Below are 12253 nucleotides of genomic sequence, written 5' to 3'. Positions count from 1 at the left end.
ACCCATTTACAGCAGCCACAGTTGCTGAATTATTCCTCCGGGAAATTGTGCGCCTACATGGGCTCCCCAACTCAATTGTATCAGACAGGGACCCTATCTTTATGAGTCGTTTCCAGGCTGAGCTTTTCCGCCTACACGGGGTTAAACTATTCAAGTCAACTAGCTACCACCCCCAATCTGATGGACAGACAAAGGCGGTTAACAAGAGTCTTGAAACATATCTGAGATGCTTCGTGGGAGATCGACCAAGACAATGGGTGAAGTGGATCCACTGGGCCGAACGGTGGTACAACACCACTTTCCATAGCGCTGCGGGGATGACACCCTTCAGAGCTTTATATGGTCGGGACCCTCCCCCTCTACTTCCTTATGAAAAAGGAACCACCATAGTAGTGGTCGTTGAAGAACAGCTAACGCAACGGGATGAGGTGCTAAGGGAACTGAGACATCATCTCTTATAGGCACAGCAATGGATGAAGCACACCTGTGATAAACACCACAAGAATGTCCAATATGAAGTATGTGGGTGTTTCTCAAATTACAACCCTTTAGGCAGATTTTGGTTGCAAGCCGACAGTGGAACAAACTCAGCCCGCTCTATTTTGACCCATTTAAAATCCTGGAGAGAATAGGATCAGTGGCCTACAAACTGGACCTCCCGGCAACATCCAAACTGCACCCTGTATTCCATATCTCCTTACTGAAGAAGGGGCCGAAATCAGGAGTCATTACAAGTGTGACCTTTCCCATATTTTCAGAAGAAGGACAAGTGCAGACTGAGCCAACCCGCATCATTGATTTCAGATGGGTGCGCTGGGGAGGCAGAGTCATACAAGAGTCATTAGTTGTTTGGTCTAACCTTCCGGAAGAGGATGCAACCTGGGAATCCTACTTAGATCTCAATCTAATTTTCCTACATTAGACCTTGAGGGCAAGGTCGCTCTAAAGGAAGGGGGGTTTGTCAAGACCGCTAGAGCATACCAACAGAAGGCAGTTAAGCAGTTTTACAAGAGGAGGCCACGTCAACACAACTAACCATCCACTTGTAACAACTTCCTTGTAACAACTGTAATAATCAAGATTGTAAACTATAAGTAGTAGAGCAGGAAAGGGAATAGGACAGTGATTGTTTAAGCATTAAACTCTCTCTCTCTCTCTCTCTCTCTCTCTCTCTCTCTCTCTCTCTCTCTCCTTCCAAGAATTCAGGAGGTTGGCCCCTCGAAGAGCCCTGAGTTAGGCAGGTTCTTAACATTCAATATCTTCAAATCGCAGGTTGCAGATCTTGTATTTGCGAAATGTCTTCTCCTCCATGCGAACCAACACTTCTTCCAATGTAAAAAAAAAATAGAAAACCCTAATTTTCTATTAATTACATCAGATCAAATCCTATACATTTTGTTTAGAAAATAAAAGAAAAAATATTTATAGACCAAAATAATAGAATAGAAAAATGCAGGGTGTGCAAATCTTGGCGCCATTAAAGATTTCGATCTCCATCACACATACAACCCACACATCCACGAAATAATCACAGAACCATTCCCTAATTAAATCAGAATAATAAAAAATTAAATTTCAGATTATACGCCCCATTATTGAGAACCAAATTCTCAGAAAAACATCAATTTGCGCAAATAAGGTAGAATCGATTATGCCCATTTGTGTAGGTTCAAATCAGGTTTGATTTGGTTCAAGATTTAAACCATGGCTCTGATACTACTGAAGGGATGGGAGATCCATCATATGAATGGCCGAACCATGTAGGATGGTTGGGCGAAATTTCAAAATTTCCTTCTCCCATCCAGGAAGCGTATTCCCTGTTTTAGAAAAACTACATTTTCAAGGTTCGTTCTTGAAACAAAACGGACCAGATCTGAAACCAAAAGAGGGAGAGGGATATACCTGATATGAAATCCATGCAAGTAGCTCCCAACGTAGGTATTCACGCCCAAAGAGGTCACCAAAACCCACCTCCACTGAAGATGACACAACTTATGGTGAGAAAGGATTAGTAAGGAGGTTATTCAGCAAGAGCCCTAACTCTTCAGCAAGAATCACGCAAGGTGTGAGCACGACTTCAGATTGGGTAGGGGCGGCAAGAGCTGAGGGAGAAAACTACAGAAGAAGAATTCACCTGTTGAGGAATTTGCCCCCTTATTTATAACCCTTTTAGGATCAGCTTCCTAATCCAATTAGGAAGGAGTTTGTTAATCCAAATCTGTATTTGGACTCTGGACTCTTAAGTTGATAAGATTTATCTTATCGTAGTGCTGATCCTAATCAGATTATAAACCAGATTCACCCCTTTTTAATTAATCTAATTAAACCCAATTTGAAATGGGCTTTAGGCCCATTAAGTCATATGGCTCACTTTCCCTTTTAAATGTTGGCTAGTTTGACTCTCTTTGTATGGTGTGGAACCTTAGTATTGATCTCTACAAAAGTCATATGGGTTCAGCCTAGCCTCTGTTACAAGGCCTGGCAAAATTCACTGTTGAAGACAGTGAACCCCTGAGCCCATCAGTATGGGCTCTTAGTAGGCCCAACATTTACACTAAATGGTCCCTAGGTCCAGCCAAGGTTTAAAATGTCGATGTTGATGGAAATGTCTCTTACCAAAATATAGGACATATGTCGGAAATGTCGGAAATGTTGAGGGGAAATATTGTAAAAATTAGAGACATTGTGGAAATATTATGAAATGTGGAAATATGCAATGATATTTTGTAAAATGATAAAAGAAGTATTAATACACATTTCTAGACTATTATCTTATTCTCAACCATTATATAAAGCTAAGAAAGTAAGATCAATAACAAATTAGTAAATGACGATTTACTGATTTATTATGCATTTTGATGTTTTTACAAGGTTATTTGATATTTTCTTTTCTTATTTTTAATTCTAATTTATTATAAATTCTAATATATTTGTTTCACATTAATAAATAGAAATACATTTATTCTAATTTTTAAATATTAAAGTTATAATACATTATGCTTTATTATAAATTTAATAAACTGTTTCTCATTTTTGTAGTATTAAGATTATGATAAATTCTGATTTCTTATAAAACTTGATGAATTTATTATGATTTTTAATACTAAACTTATAATAAATTATGATTTAGTATAAAATTTAATAAATTTATTCTGATTTTTTATATTAAATGTAGAATATGATTTATTGTAAAATTTAATAAACATTTTTTTATTTTAATAAATATTTTAAAAAATACTAATTAGTTAATATTTTATTACTTGAAAAATATTTTATGTTTTATATTAAAAAGTAATTAATTTATTCTTTTGTTTTGATATTTTGTTAATTCTTTTTTATAAATATTTTATTTGAAATATTAAATAGAAATTATTAATGGAATAATTTATATTAATATATTGTATTATACCAATATAATATACTAATATATATTATTAATGTACATTAGTCGACATCCTGTTGACATTATCGACATCCTATCGACATAATAGGAAAAGTTAGCTTTTTTTTTGTTATTTGGACCGATTTGGTCGACATTTCTGAAATATAGGAAATGTAAACCGAAATAATGTAATTTTTATATTACCATCCATTTTCATGTCGGTGAGCCTCGACATTGACATATGTTGGGCGACATTAGCGACATTTTGCGACATTTGAAACCATGGGTCCAGCCACCTTATGAACTAATGTGATATTAGTCCATCGGGTAAAAACCCTAAATTGTCTTACACGGTCAAACACTGCCCGACAAGAGAGGACCTCTCCCTCGGCTGCAAGGTACAATGTTGCACTCCCTACTTATACGGATCTCAGGAATTAAAATATTTTGTGAAACCATAATATATATGTATTTCTCTATATAAATATGTTTTGCAAAACAAATCTCAACAAGTTTGAAATCAACTGCAGGTAGTTTAGGTTTCCATCAGAGAGAGTGCATTTCCCGATCATTCACTTTGTCTAACAAATGGGCTAATTCTGTCACTATGATCACCCACTTAGGTGAATTCTCAAACTGCCCCAACATACCCAAGTTTTGACCCTTCGCTAAGGATCTCACTGATTGGCATATCAAAGACAGCCTAATCCAACACCTAGTGCAGTACCATAATCGAGTCTAGGGGTTAGGTGTAATTTTCCAGTTTTGTCCATCTGTCTCCAAGGTCCAGGGCATAACTGGAAAATGGTCTGATTCAGAATTTCAATCAAACCCACACTACATGTGCTTCAGATCTCACCCTGGCAGCTGAGACAAGCCATTCCGACCTTCTTGGCAACACATCAGTGTTAGTCTTGGCGAGATAAATACACAAATCTTATAATTGTTCAGTTTAAGAGTATTACATAGAAATACACCATAATAAAATGAATTAATTATGTACTTTATTTATTTACAATAAATGTCAGTAAGTACATCAATTTGATTGGAGCTAAAGGCATAACTGTCTAACATTATCTTCTTTCACATGTTTCACCTTCCTCTATGCCTTGAGAAAAACTTCCACTGACTTGGCCCATGACACATAATTTTCCCCATTAAGTTTAATTGAAGTCATTTGCACACCTATATTGTCTAAAGGATCATCACACCAGATTTCTGATCACTACCACCATTTCTAGTTGCTGCCATTGTGTCCCCCAATACTATTTCTAATTCTGAATTATCAGCCACCAAACAAATACTGCTGTCAACTCAACACTACAGCAGTCTCCGAATCACTTATAACGGTCTCTCAACTAGTCACAATCAACAAACTTGATGTAAACTACCATTCAAATAAAAAAACTTGATGTAAACTACCATTCAGACACATTTGGCCACTCTTTCAGCCCATTTTTTTTTCTTTTCACACCACTACTGATAACTGATAACTAATCACCATGATTGTAACTCAAACAACCACCAAGAACCCTCTTGAAACTGTTCAATAGAGGGTCAACACAAACACCACCACACGACTACTAGGGTTGTCACTCATGGTGACAGTAGTATTAAAACTGATATTATAGGTCTGTTGCACCTTCCTAACACCTGTAATAAGGACTGGGGCAGTCCTAGGGAAAAGAAACTATTGCCGCATCCACTTAGTTGTGTACCTTAGATTGCACAGCCCAGAGAAGTACAAAAGAGGAGAGATCGCAGGTCATAATACTTGAAGCCGCAGCCTTTTCCTTTGTTTAGTGCTTTGATACCATGTTTTAGTGATTCGAACCAGTCCTGTTCTAAGAGAAAAAGAGAGAGTAGGAGAGGAAGCTGTCGAACTAGAGAGTGTAAACCCTACTAGTCAACCATAATCTGTATTATATTGTAATTAGAGTACAAGGTCAAAACTGCCCCTACTCAAGTATGGGACAAGTGAACTGCAAAAGTAAAACCAGAATTGCCACATCATCATATAACTTAATCATAATGAAAAGACTAATCTACCTTCAACCGACCAACTCTAACGCTGACTTATGTGAGGATGCATAGAATTGAGTAACCATCCCATCACTATGTAGTTCTCTTGCATCCAGTTTTCATATGTAGAATAAGTCTCTGTAGGCTTCTCCTTCACCCAGTTTACCTCTACTACAAACATAAATTCGTATAGACTATGCCCAGGCTAAGTAATTTGTTCCATCTGGAGTTTAATTGTAGTCACACCAGTCAAAAAAGAATCTGTTGGACCAACCCCAAATACTGAAATTTGATTCATCTCACTTCCAGATTGCTCCATTGACCAAGCAAAATCCAAAAAATTAGTTTTTTAGTCTTTATGAACCTAATTGAGGTCAGTCCAGAACCTGAAGGTTCAAAATCTAGGGTTTCACTACACCCGATTACCTGAGAGAAGGGGAGAAGTCATTCCTACCAGAGCTCTCCAAACTTCTTCTGGCCTCAACCACCCCTTTTTGGAGATCAAAAGGAACCCCCAAGCCCTGAGTACCACACCCAATCCTTCTCTTTAACCTATAACTGAAAATCTCTCCAGCCAGCTAGGGTTTTGGGTGAAAAACAACAGCTTTGCTTCTTGGTGATCTACAGCCAGATTTTGACTCTCCAAACCCTCTACCAACTAGGCAAAATATCCTCTGATCAATCATAAACTTCTCTCTTCATACACTCTTCTAATCGAAGGGTGTATGGGAAAATAAGGACAACAAAAATGGAGGGCGGGCTGCTCTGATACTAAGATGTGATTCTGTCCTCTAAATCTGAAATTAATTTCTGATTACAGCAATAGAAATGAAGGAAAAGAGGAATACAACAGAAAAGAAGATTGTGAAGAAGAGAAAGGAGAAGTGAGTTTGATGATGTTCTCTCCTCTCTCACTAATCTTTTATTAATCTAACTTAATTAGGATTAATTACAAATCTGTCCTTAAGAGGGCGGCCAGCTCATCAACAACTTAAAAGAAATTAAAAAGAAGGGTAATGCCCTTCTCTAATTTTATTATTTGGTGTACCATTCAAGAAAAAATTGTTCTTTGATATTGTTCCCTCACTGTCCCTCCCCAGGCACTGCATTAGCAGGGGAGCCTTGTGCACTGGGCTGCACTTTTTATATTTGTTCCTGCATTCTAATCAGAATTTTATATCTTTTCCTGTTTGTAGTTCTTTATAACATGCTCGAAATGTGATTGGCTTGATAATAAGCATGTTGTCTTTGGGGTATGTTTCTCAACTTCTTTACTTCTTTTGGCTTCTATCTATCTGATTACTATATTTGCCAGAAAAAGCAGTATTCATAGCACTTGGTGGTATGTAATACAGGCTCTATAGCATGTCTGAATGGTTTTTATTTTTCACCATCCTAACTACTAATATCGTGGTTGCTTGCACTTGCAGAGAGTGCTTGGGGAAGGTCTCCTGGTTGTGAGGAAGATAGAGAACGTGGCAACTGGACCTAACAACCGGCCTAAGCTTGCCTGTGTTATAGCTGAATGTGGGGAAATGTAAAAGACTTGACACCAAAACAACTGTATAAGTGTACTGTTAGTACATCTATTTTCCTGTCCATTATCTTTAATAGATGAGTCCCAAATAGTGGTGGCAATTGGGCGGGTTGGGTTGGGTTGGGTTTGGTTTGGGTTGAGTTTAACGCAACCCATTTAACCCGCCAACCCATTAATGACCTAATTATTTAAAATTAAATGGGTTGGGTTCAACCCAAACCCGCTTTAACCCAATCCAACCCGCCCAAACCCATTAATCTTATATTTATGTACTTAAAACAAAAAACTAACTCCATTCTAATAAATAAGTTGGTTGTAGCTTAGCGGTAATAGTAGTTGTTATTTACACAAGTGGTGAAGGTTCAAATCACATTACATGCATTATTTTTACATAAGCAGCAAAGCCATTTAACTATGTTTGGACTTTGATTTTGACAAACCACTTAGGTTCAAACCGATTAGACCAACTTGAACTATCTAATTGTATTGTCTTTGAGCTAATCACATCAAGAGTGGTTGAACTGTTTGGATCTGGACCCGTCCGACTAGACCAGGTCTCGATCGAACTGATTCGGACCAGACCTGAACAGATTGGATTTAGTTCAGTCGGGGCCACACCTGACTGGGCTAGTTCAACACGGTCGGGCAGACCTCGGTTGGACTGGATCACTTAGGTCAGACCGGGTCGAGTCGGATTCGGGTCGGTCCCAGGCTAGAGGCTCCAAAGGATATAGGTCAGCTAGCATTGTTGACCCAGGCCAGATTCGGGTCGAATTGTATGGATACGAGCTGAACCAATGATCCGAACCGGGCAAAGCAAGGGGTGGTTTAGTGTTTGGACATCACCCAGTCCGACTTGCTTCGGCTTTGGGTCGACTTGGATTAGCTTGTGTGAATAATGGTTGGACTGAATGACCCAAACTGGGCAAAGCAAGGGATACCGAGCCACCCCGCTTGAGGTCTATTTCAAATTCGAGTTGACCCAGATCAGTATATGTTGGATCGGGTTAGACTGCGTTGAACTGAATCGGACTTGGGTGAAATTGATTTGGATTTATGTTCAGTGAAGTGTGTTGATTCAAGACAAAACTAAATTTAGTCAACAATTAATAGAAAATTAATGCATTAATTATAAATTATTTAATTCAAATAAAGAAAATAAAAAAAAGGCTAAGGAATTAATACTTATGTTTGTAATGGTTGACCCAACGGTTATCCATAACCCAACCCAACCCAACCCATTTAAATGGGTGGATTGGGTGATGGGTTGATCACACAACCTGCTAAGTAAATGGGCAGGTTGGGAGGGTTAGATTCTAGGTGGATTGGGCGGGTTCAGCGGGTTGGGTGAAAAATTGTCACCCCTAGTCCCAAAGATGAAAAAATTAGAAGGTACATTGCCATAAGAAGCCTTCCATGGCATTAGGAAGTACCAAGTTCTCTCTCTCTCTCACTGTCTACCCTGGTTCTACAGATTTAATAGGAACAGACTCCTTAGTGCCTTGACAGCATACAAGTTTTGGTTATTCCTCTAGGCATACACTACATTATCAAAGGCCATCCCGTTTGGCCTCACATTTTGTTGAGGAAACTTTAGGGCCGGGAACAAGGCCATAAGTTGGTTGGATTTGATTCAGATCTACCTAGATTTGAATTTGATCCAATGAATTAGATTCTGTCAGAGTTTGATTGGATCTGAACTGTATTTAGATATTATATATTATTAATAAATTAAACTGTAAATCGACCAAAATATTTTATTTTATTAATAAAATGAATTAGATATGACTTAAATATACCTTAAATCCTTTCGAAGAGGAAGTTTTTGCAGTGAGGGTCTGTCCTTGATTCGGAATCCAGAGTGTAGTGTGATAGTGGTAGAGGAGAGCGACAACTCAAACTTAATTGTATTCACACACGGGAACATCTCCCACACTTCTATATTGTCATTCATGGGGAGACATCAACCTCACAACAATTGCAACTGCATGAAAATCATGGGGAGATCAGAGATGTTTCCGATGTGGGGCTGCAACATGCCGTGAGGTTGGTGTGAGGAGAATCTGGGTTTCTTCTCACAGCACTTGCAGCTGTGGATTGGGACGCGCTCCGTGAGGATCTGATCTGGGTTCGGCCAAAAGACTTGTCTTTTTGCTTAATGATATTAGTCTCACAAGGAACTATCTTTTTGCTAGAGGTCCTTTTGGGAGGGCTTCAACATTGATTGAGCTCCTTCAGAGAAAATGTCAAAATAAAAAAAATAAAATAAACAGAAGCTGTCAAAATTAGCTCCACTGGAAAACTGATTCTCAGCTCAATTGCCTAATGTAATTTTATACATACCTGGGCTTTCCATGTTTTTCACCAAATATAGCGTCATGGCGTTAGTAGTGTCAACAGTTTTTAGACTCCCGTTGTTTGGCCATGGTTCAACGTACTTGTACGTTGTTTTTAACATATAATACTCTCCTTATATTTTTTGTTTGTTATATTAACAAATAACCACTATACCATGAATATTATCATTTAAACGTGTTAAAAGGTCCTAATATCCAATAACTAGCATATCACTGACCTTGAAATACGTTATGATAACTCACTGATGTGTAGGTTGCGATATTTTGAACCTTGTTTTTTTTTTTTTTTTTTTTTCACTTTGTCCGAATCTATTTGCATTTTGTGGTTTACAAAAAAAAAAAAAAAAAAAAAAAAAAAACATTGGTATGGTTCTGGAGCCATGCCATCCTTTCCTAGAAAATTAGAACCATGAACCCAATACTTTTGAGTCCAGCCCAACATCGATATACAGGTCCCATTTGGGAGGCTTGTGGTGGAGATAGCTTTGATTCGGCTAAGCTATGTTTGTTGACAACTGACTTATCTGTCCAAGAAAGAAGTCAGATAATCTACGTCCTTTCAACTGGCACATCAACACAACTCCGGATCTCTTATCCACGACAACTCTGCCCACACCTACGGCCTACCCATAAAACATTACCCCCATGCATTGGGAACATCTCCTCATGCATAACACCATGTAAGGGCATGAAATGTTCTCCATGTATGGTTGCGATCTCATGAGTAGAGTTGTGGGTAGGAGATCTGGACTCTGGCAACATACATTTTGGCTTTTCAGACTTTTCACCAACATAGCTTATAGCTGTCCATGTGAGCCCAACACACAGACAGAAGCCACTGCACTTTAAACCTCCCAAACGGGCACATAATAGTTGTTGGTTCAAAAGGATTTTCACGTAATACATCTCTGTCTTCCGAGACAGCCAAATTATCAAATTGCCTGTATTAAGGTGAGATGAAAAATTTACTGAGGATCCGTTGACGGGAGAAATCATTGATTGTTGTTCCTACTGCTATTTCAACATGAGTCATTCTTATTGATCAGGACCCTTTAAATGTAAAATTGACTGCAACCATTTGCAGGCTAATTTTCTATGAAAACGAGGAATTGATAAAATAGAAAAAAAAAAAAAAAAACTGGAACCATATGGAAAACCAAATACTACCCAAAAATTAAAATGTCCTCATGGATTTTAATTAGAGACAATTTATACGGAAGGCTCAATTGGAAGGAGTACAAATATAAATATATAGTGTAAAACCTTGTGTTATGTGTAATTTTGTATGTATTTGCACTCTTTCTTTGATTAAGGCTCAGTTTGGAAGGAGTACGAACACAAATATGTACAGTGCAAATACATATAAAATAATACAAAATACAAGGTTTTGTACTCTACAAATTTGTATTTGCACAAGCTACAAATACAAATATGTACGGTACAAATATATACAAAATAATATAAAATGTAAGGTTTTATACTGTACATATTTGTATTTGTACTCTTTCCAAACTGACCAAATTACAATCTTGTAAGACAAATTTAGTAAATGGTATATGTTTTAGAGGCATGAAACAAGCAAACAACAAAATGGAATGGCGAAACAGGATTCATGATTCATATAGCTGACCGGCCCAACCCATATGGTTGGGATAAGGCTTTGATAATGATGATGAACAAAGAAACGTCATATCAATAGTAAAAGAAATCCAATAAATAAAACAAAATAAAAATAGAATTGGCGTAAAAAGTGGCTGTATAACTTGGATAGGCTCGGGTTGGGTTTTTGTCAAAATTTTAATGGGCTGGTATGATGGCTGAGCCCTAATCAGTATGCTAACTGGGGCCAAACCGAGTTCCCTAATATGAAAAATGTGAGATCATAGAGATGACCAAATATTTAAAGCATCAGACCTAAGTCTAGCTAGAAAAACGGACTTAGTGCAGAGGTCATTGGTTGAATATTTAGAAGCAAACAAAATAAATCAAAAAGGAAACATGGACTAGGAAAAGAGATAGAGAAGTCTTAGGCCATGTTTGGGAGTGCTTAAAAATAAGTGCGTATTCAAAATAAGTGCTTATTTGGGCCATTAAGCACTTATTGATATTTGGTAAATAAGCCCGAAATAAGTGCTTATTTTAAAAATAAGGGCTTATTTTTTAAGCCCAAATTTCCAGTTTTTTTTAAGTGATTATACAATAAGCACTTATTCAATTTTTTTTCTTCCAAAATTATCCCTAGTTGAATTTTAAAATACCACTTATAAAATTATCCCTAGTTGAATTTTATAAAAGTACTTTCGCAAAAGTTCTTTTATAAAGTATTTTCATAAAAGTGCTTTTATGAAAGTAGTTTTATAAAAGCACTTATGAAAGTACTTTTATGAAAGTGCTTTTATGAAAGCATTTATATGAAAGTACTTTTACAAAAGTGCTTTTGTAAAAGAACTTTTATGAAAGTATTTTTATAAAAGAACTTTTATGAAATCTCTTTTATGAAAGTACTTTTATGAAAACACTTTTATGAAATATGAAAGTACTCCAATGAAAGTACTTTTACGAAAGCATAAAAGTACTTTCGTAAAACTGTTTTTGTAAAAGTATTTTCTTAAAAGTGCTTTCGTAAAAGTACTTTTATAAAGTGCATTTTTAAAAGTGCTTTAATAAAAGTGCATTTTTAAAAGTGCTTTCATAAAAGTGCTTTCTTAAAAGTGCTTTCATTAAAGTATTTTTATAAATGTGTTTTCAAAGAGTATAGTTTGAAATTTTGAAAGAAAATAAAGGACAAAATAGTCACAAATGCTTATTTAAGTGCTTATTAGAGAAAAAGACTACCAAATGCCCAATATGAAATAAGTGTTTAATTTTTAAAGGATAAATTTCTTAAACTTCCCTTATGGTTTAGCTAATTGACTAAGTGTACCCTTACCATTTGAAAATTGACTAACACTACCC

At 36.7% G+C, this 12253-nt stretch overlaps 1 protein-coding gene across 1 annotated transcript in view; it reads left to right on the top strand.

The window, feature by feature from the left end:
• The window catches only part of LOC148871711 (Cyclophilin-like peptidyl-prolyl cis-trans isomerase family protein), a 58920-nt gene extending 51905 nt beyond the window's left edge, over window positions 1–7015 (top strand). Inside the window, exons 6-7 of the mRNA XM_088969249.1 lie at window positions 6601–6657; window positions 6835–7015. Of these exons, the coding sequence (XP_088825375.1) occupies window positions 6601–6657; window positions 6835–6945 (168 nt within the window). The 3' untranslated portion in view covers window positions 6946–7015. The remainder of the gene's footprint in view (window positions 1–6600; window positions 6658–6834) is intronic.
• The last annotated feature ends 5238 nt before the right edge of the window (window positions 7016–12253 follow it).

This window comes from Nelumbo lutea, chromosome 2 (assembly GCF_056320005.1).
Source record: "Nelumbo lutea isolate HS-2025 chromosome 2, American lotus-T2T, whole genome shotgun sequence".
Classification (NCBI taxonomy): Eukaryota; Viridiplantae; Streptophyta; class Magnoliopsida; order Proteales; family Nelumbonaceae; genus Nelumbo; species Nelumbo lutea.
Note: the sequence above shows the minus strand (reverse complement) of the source record. Positions and strands in the feature narration are given on the sequence as shown.